At 41.4% G+C, this 7,730-nt stretch overlaps 1 protein-coding gene across 1 annotated transcript; it reads right to left on the bottom strand.

Annotated features, from left to right (window-relative positions):
- Positions 1-5,637: 5,637 nt before the first annotated feature.
- On the bottom strand, positions 5,638-7,295 carry LOC115264702 (uncharacterized). The gene is made up of 2 exons (XM_062856866.1): positions 6,831-7,295; positions 5,638-6,770 (listed from the first exon to the last, which is right to left on the bottom strand). The coding sequence occupies exons 1-2, from the start codon at positions 7,191-7,193 to the stop codon at positions 6,543-6,545; spliced, it is 591 nt and encodes a 196-aa protein (XP_062712850.1). The 5' UTR covers positions 7,194-7,295; the 3' UTR covers positions 5,638-6,542.
- Between the last annotated feature and the right edge of the window lie 435 nt (positions 7,296-7,730).

Here is a 7,730-nt window from a genome sequence, read left to right as displayed (position 1 = left end):
CCGATTATGCTATAGGGCCCTGGTATTGTGGTTATGAAAAGGTGATTAAGACAAAAAGTATGGTGGCCCAACATGGATAAACAAGCTGAGAATCATGTTAAAAGATGTAAAGAGTGTACTCTCGTATCTTCACTAGAGTGGGTCATCGTTTATATGGAAAAGTGAAAAATTCAATGGTATCCCATCAGATCAAAGCTTTTTTGATACCATTTGAGGACCCAAATAAGTGTGCAAAATTTGGGCACGATAGGTTATGTCTACGTTTTGCGCATCTCGTTTGAAGTTTGTATGGGGTTTTACATGGGGAAACACACTTTTTTGCATTTCTCTAATAACAAGCTCAATTTTTTTTTAAAACCGTGTAACCGTTAAAGTGAAAACATAGCCTAGGGTGTCCTGAAAAACTTTGTCGAAGACCGCAAAGTGATCTGATGCTTATGAAAAAAGTTATAGCGTTGGCATTGCTTGGCGAAACATCATGATTTTGTTGCTATTGTTATTCCTTTACATGTTAAAACATAAACACATGCATGCGGTTCGTTAATTATAACTATTTTCACAAGCATCGGATCGCTTTGCGGTCTTCAACAAAGTTCTTCAGAACATCCTAGGCTATCAATTTACAGTGTCGGTTAAAAAATTTCAGACAAACTTTTTCAACTTATGGCTAAAATGCAAAAAAGTATGTTTTCCCATACAAAATCCCATACAAATTTCAATTGCAATGCGCAAAGTGTAGACGCAACCGATCGTGCTCAAATTTTGCACAGATACTCAGGACCCGAAACGGAACCAAAAAAGCTTTGATCTGAGAAAACGCTTCCGATGACCCACACTAATCTTCACTGTCACCCCCGGAACCGCTGATTCGAACAAAGATGCCTAACAAGCCGTGGACGCACATCGCAGTTGATTTCATGGGACCTCTTCCAACAGGGCATAACTTACTAGTACTTGTTGATTACTTCAGCCGTTTTGTAGAAGTGGTAATCATGCGAGAAACCACAGCTAAATTGACAGTCCAAGCCCTTCATGAGACATTCTGTCGCTATGGAATCCCCGAATCCATGAGAACAGATAATGGTCCACAATTCGTTAGCGAGGCGTTGAACAAATTTTTTGTCTTGAGTTCGGTATCGAGTTAGTCAAAACATCACCTTATTGACCACAAGCGAATGGATAGGTTGAGCATGCAAACAGGTCTTTGAAGAAACGTCTGCAAATCAGTCAGGAGACACCTCATTCTGATTGGAAGTGGGATTTGCGCATGTATCTCCTTATGTACAATTCTACGCCGCATTCAACTACAGGAGTGGCTCCATCGGCTTTAATGTTTGGTAGAGTGCTGCGGGATAAACTTCCGTCAATCCCGTTCTTTGAAAATAAACTGACCGAGGAAGTTAGTGATAGAGACCGCGAAAATGAACTAAAAGGGGCATCAACCAACGTCGCCATGCTTTACCCAATCCAATCAGTGTAGGCGATACAGTGGTTGCCAAACGTGTTACCAAGGAAAATAAACTGTCCAGCAATTTCAGTCCCGAAGAATTGGAGGTAATTCGTCGCGATGGATCTGATGTTACTCTTCAATCCAAGGAAAATGGAAGACTCATCCACCGAAATATTTCACATCTGAAGCCGATTGTTTCGGGACCTCAAATTACAGATCAAGACAACCCGTTGTCCACCGGTGTTCTGGAAACAGATAATGGAATAGAAACAGCAGCACATCAGTCCACGTCCAGTTTGAGTTCACAGGTACAGTCAAAACCAACGGGGCCAAACTAAGAAAGTACACCTCCACAACGACCTCTACGACGTTCTTGGAAACCGGGATATCTGGATGACTATAGTTTGAATGCTGTTCAAGACATGTGTGAAGAGGAGGAAGTGTAGAGTCGGTGACGGATACACGTTACCTGAACGTTACCCTTGGCTAGGTTTAAATTATTTGAATTCGATGAGATCAGAGTAGGCTATCAAATAAACGTTCTCTTTTTGAATCACTGTACGACAAACTGGTTGTGTTTTATTTGATCGCCGATACTACACAGACTACCTAGTGTTGGAGAAATATAGTGTCAGCCCCCGGGTTAAAGATGTTTGTATGTGTTGTAAAACAGCTGACGAAGCATAACTGTTAATTATAGACACTATAGATTCCATAGACTCGCGGAGGCGAAGACAACTGTAGCCAAATGGACTGTCAGTTCGTGTAGCCAAACGAGCATGACGTCACGATTTCAATAGTGATAATGGATTGCGTGACGTCATATTTGCACGGTACACTCTAAATTCACGGCAAAACACACTAAAATCGTATTGCTCAACCGTGTCTCCGCGAGTCTATGGAATCTAGGGGGATTAGGGGCATAATGGACACCCGGGGCGAAATGGACACCCCTATTTTTGCCGAACCCGTTCACTTTTATGTAAAACTTTTAATGCATAAGTGTAAAGGAACAAGTCATGGATCTATTTTTCAAAAGTACAATTTATATTGCTCCAAAATAACCAAAATATCATTGAAATTGAAATATGTTTTTCATATGGTGAAATTCTTATAATTTCGAAGTAGCATCAAATAAGGTATTACGAGTGTTAGAGTGCGCCCATCATAAAAACAAGTGAACTGTTACCTTATCTACATGTATACGAAGATTTAGCAATAGATGAAGTATTTTATTTTTTATCAGAATTTACTTAAAATAGCAATTTTAATTTTGTAGTCGATTCGGGGCGAAATGAACACGGGCAATTGCGAATGGATGTACGCGCATTGCATACTGTTAGGCGTTTTAGAGAGTTTGGAAAAAATCCATCCGAATATTTTAGCCTAAAGTTTATTTAATTAACTTTGATGTTATGTAAACTCGTCTAAGATGGAGTATTATATGTGTGGTATTGATCTCCATAGGGAAATTACTTAACTGGTCGATGTAATCAAAGAATTAGCATAAAATATGCTGGGGTGTCCATTATGCCCCGATGGGTGTCCATTTCGCCCCGTACCTTTCCTGCCAGCCTCGAAAAACAAACAGTTTACAATTCATTATTTCTTCACAATAAAGACATTCTACCTGCTGTAAATGATTGAAAGACGTAGGAAACAAGTTAAAGTTGTATGTCAACAGATAATATGTTAAGTTTTCCTCTTTTACATAAGTCTAACGTACTCATTTGCTTAGGGTGTCCATTATGCCCCTAATCCCCCTATAGTGTCTATACTGCTAATGTGTGTTTACTTGACAATGTATATTATGTTTGTAAAAATAATCAGTCCGTACTAATCTGTTGCACCGAAAAGATGTAAGTTGAAGAAGCTATACGTGTCGATCTTTCTTCGTCATACCTATCACGAATCTCGCGACGGTCCGGAACCGTGTCTACTGCGCTGAGTATTCCATCACCTAGGCCGTCTTTTTATTTTCTTTTCCTTACTTCTTCTTACTTTTTTCTTCTCTATAGTTGTCACAGTTACCGTCATTATAACCGTAAAACGTGGTAACTTGGTTTCGCAGGATGTGACAGGGTAATCTACGACGAATTACATCCCCGCAATTCCGACATCGTGGCGTTGCAGGAACTTTGCTGGACTGGACAGAAGGTGCGGAACAGCGGACATCTAGTGACTAGCTTATACCATATGAACAGAGAATAGGATTTATATTGTTGGGCAAGATGCGACAACGTGTGATCGGTTGGCAGCCTAACCTCCAAGAGATCGAGGAGGAGGTTAGTCGGTTGAAAAACAATAAAGCCGCTGGAGCAGATCAACTATTGCAGACTACATCTCAAATTGGACTATCACACTTTTTTGGTACTTGAAGTGTGATAAAAGTGCACATTTGCCTCGGATCGTCTCGACGTCTTCGATGTACTTATTTCTCCATTTACAAGGAATAAGTGCACCGAAGACCTCAATTCGATCCGACGTATCCCTGCGCTGTAATCACACTTTGAAGGTGTGTGCACACTACTGTGTCAGTCCAACTTGGGGTGCAGTCAGCAATACCAAGCGAGCTAATAAAATACGGTGGAGAAGCACTGCTGAGAGCATTACACTACTGGTACATTACCAAGATTTGTGGGGAGGTACCCGACTAAAATGACTCTCGATGTCGGACATTGTTTCTGATCTCGGATAGCAATCCGACAAAAATGGTTCTCGAGAGTCATCCGACCGGTACAAGAAGACGTGGTGCGCATCGAGCTAGGTGGGTCGATCAAGTGGAGGACGATCTGCGGACCCTTCTCAAAGTGCGGAACTGGAAACACTAGACTGGCCCAAATACAAAAATGTCGATAAATTCAGAATCGTGCCTTTGGATGAGAAGAACATTCTGTGAATGTTTCAGCTAAATTGGTTAAAAACAGAACTGGCGCAAATGAGTTGAAGGTTTGTATGGGAATTTCAGTCCGAATATTTGGAAAATTGGATGACCTCCAGTCTCACATTCAGCGCGCCAGTTTGTGTTTGACGTGTTCGATATGGCTCAGAACTGAAAAAAAGCAGTTGATACCCTAAGGAACCACTTTGTAGAAGTTATTTGGTTATTTACAATACACATAACTTAAATATCTCCCCTTCTTTATTTTTTTTAGCGTTACGTCCAAGCTGGGCTAGAGACGAACCAGCCAAGGGCTGAAAGTCTCTCAAATAAAGATAAATCAATCAATCATTCAATCCAAGCTGGAACTGAGTCTGCTCTCAGTTTAGTGTTCAATTTAAAGTTTGACGAACAATCTTCCCCGAACTAGCTACACACCGAGGCATACGAAACGCTAAGACGACTGATGGCGTTAATAAAACATTGTATTCTTTTAGAACATAAAATATGTTTATCAAAAGCAAATGAGCATAATGTTCTGTAGCGATTCCTTAGAAAATTTCTTCAGGCATTTCGGAACTCTCTAGGGAACTGTTTTGGTGTTTCTGTTTAGAATTGCTTCAGGGATTTCTTAAGAAATACCTCCTTCATATTCCCTAATGTGCGTGATCACAAAACCCCGCCTATTCCCCATAAAAGAAAATGTATCATAAAGCTTTGATTTTTGGAATTGTTTTATTCATTTCATGATAACTTTAAACGTTTCGAACATATTTTTGGAGTTTGTTTACTGGTTGCTTTAGAACTGCTGGATTGGGGTCCACAACATTCGCTTACGCCTTTCGTTTTCGATCAATTTCGTTCGAAGTAATTTCAGACGACAAATATCTCCGGCATCTCAGGTTGAACATAATAAATCAGATAATCTACCGACTGTATGGCAAGATTGAAATCCGATTTCTGAGCAGCTTTAGTAAAGGATGCATCCATAGAAGTATCCGTTGAAGCATCTTTCGGAGTATCTTCTGCACCGTCGTTCAACTGTTCATCCAATACTGCATCAACAATTTCTTTATCCGAAAATGCCACGCTTGTAACCCAGGCAGGGTTGTGTCCATCATCATAAAATCGGTCAGCTATCCATGTATTGATCTTGTCCTCGGATGTGGATGTTCCAGCTAGCGCATCTACAGCTACGACCAGAGCAGGTATATCATCGACATTGTCTGGTACATCCAAATCGGCTGAACTCAAGGTTGAACCGTTCTGAAAATTCTCTTACCGCTGGCATAAATGCATTGTAGAACCATGTCCGGAAAAGCTCCCGTGTCATCCAAGTTTTTTGTGAGTTGCAGTTGGAAACAAGAAGCAATTCCTTGGCCGGAAACGAACGTGGTTTGGCGACTGTGCCAATAAACTTCAATTTCAATTTGTTTGAGCCACATTATTGCAACACGGCATAAAAGTGTCCCGCATCTTATTCAATTTTCGTCCCGAAGCCTTACTCTCGGCACTCGCTAACTGGACTTTTCCGAAACTCCAGTTATCGAGCGGAAGCTGTACTCTACTTCGAACTATAAAAGGCCAAATTTCACTGGCTCCTTAGAGACGCTGAAGGGTGAATGATGGAAAGTATATGAATGGTATACTGCCCATGATCGCATATCAGTACCATATTTGCCAAGTTTCCTATCATATGGGATAGTTAAGCGATCATAGGCAGTATGCTAGTCAAATGTTTAAAAAGGGTGAGACTACATGGGCAGGGGGACCTAGTTTGGGCACTTTCCGTTCCAAATTTAATAAATGACATACAGTATCTAGACCTGCACAAAAGTTCAGGATGTTATAAAACTGAGTTTGCTATAGCGGAAGAAGTCCAAAATAGGACCCACTGTCCAAATGGTTTTGAAAAAATCCTTAAGTGCCCCACACAATGCATACGTTTGCGTGTGCGTGACAGTAGTTTGACACATTTCCCATAGGAAAACTGACAAAAAAAAAACGCAAACCTCGACGGAACGGACGCTATGTGTTCCAGGCTTTAACTTACCGCGCTCGCTTTATCCAACAACGGATCGCGGCCAACTTCCGCACTACCGGGGACGAATCCTTGAGAAAACGGCACGATTATTAGTTAAGCTTGGCGATTGTCTACCAGAACGGAAGTTCTCAGGGGCACTGGAAAGCCATCAGTCACATCCAATCCCTTTAGTTTGTGATTTCCTTGTTCGTTGAAATGTGGGGATGTGGTTGATGTAATATAGTTCTTGTACTTGAAGAGCTGTAATCGTCGGCAGGCGGTTCATTTTCCTGCTCAAAAGTTGTACGGTCGACATTTGCGATTGCTGTTAAGCTGAAACTGTTTGTCGCCGGGCAAAGACCGGCCTCGAGAGTTCGATTTGTCGTATCGCTTTCACAGTTCAGTGTGGTTTTCGCCTAAAATTTAGGGGTTATGTTATAATAAAATATTTCCATGGCTAAAAACCTCCAACTAACCTTTATCGTTTTAATTTTCGGCGGTGCCAAATCGTAGCTTTTCACCTCGAATTTAGTTTTCTTCTTTGCTGGCCTTCCTCGAGTTCCTTGCGTCATTTCCAATGCATCTTCTGAATCGGTCATCATCTCCAGTTTATTCACGACAGCTTCGGCTTCTTTGTATTTTTTGGTGCGGCCAACAACTTTGCACGCCTGCTTCGTCCAGGAATTTTCATCCGGAATACTGTGCTCGTCCGTCGATAACGATATGAAGTTGCTTGGTGGCCACATAACATTTCCGCTGCACACCCATTTCGACGGTACTATCGTGAGAGAGGGCTTACTTTTTTTGGTTTTTCGGGTTTGCACAACAGAAAACGCCATATTTTCGTAAAAAAACGCGCCTGACCGAAAGAGTAGCGTCCGACGCGGCCGACAGTATGGCTGAAATCTGGCTAGACAATGTTCTCAAGCCTTCAGTACACGCTTTGCCAAGTGTGCTAATTTTTCCGCACGCACTATGCAACAGGCCAACAGTGGTCTCAACATTGTCAAAACATCGGAAATATCAAGCGTATGCTTTACTGTTGGTTGATGCCTGCGGAAAATTTTGCACACTTGGCAAAGCGTGTACTGAAGGCTTGACAATGCTACTGCACGGTGCTCTCCAGACCGTTATTATAAACAAAAATCTTCATCCGAATTTCGCTTTGACCGCGCTTTTACCCACCAAAAAAAGTTTTCCGTAGTTTATTTTACGAGCCGATTTTATGAAAGACTAGCTGTCCCGGCAAACTTCGTCTTGCCAGTTGCGGTGGTTTGACAGCGTGTTGACTTTGTATCCAGGTCGCACAAATTTCAGCACATTCTTAATTTATCCACTTTTTCATTTCATTTTTGTATTTTTTTTTCTACATAAGA

Source organism: Aedes albopictus, chromosome 3 (genome assembly GCF_035046485.1).
Source record: "Aedes albopictus strain Foshan chromosome 3, AalbF5, whole genome shotgun sequence".
NCBI lineage: Eukaryota > Metazoa > Arthropoda > Insecta > Diptera > Culicidae > Aedes > Aedes albopictus.
Note: the sequence above shows the minus strand (reverse complement) of the source record. Positions and strands in the feature narration are given on the sequence as shown.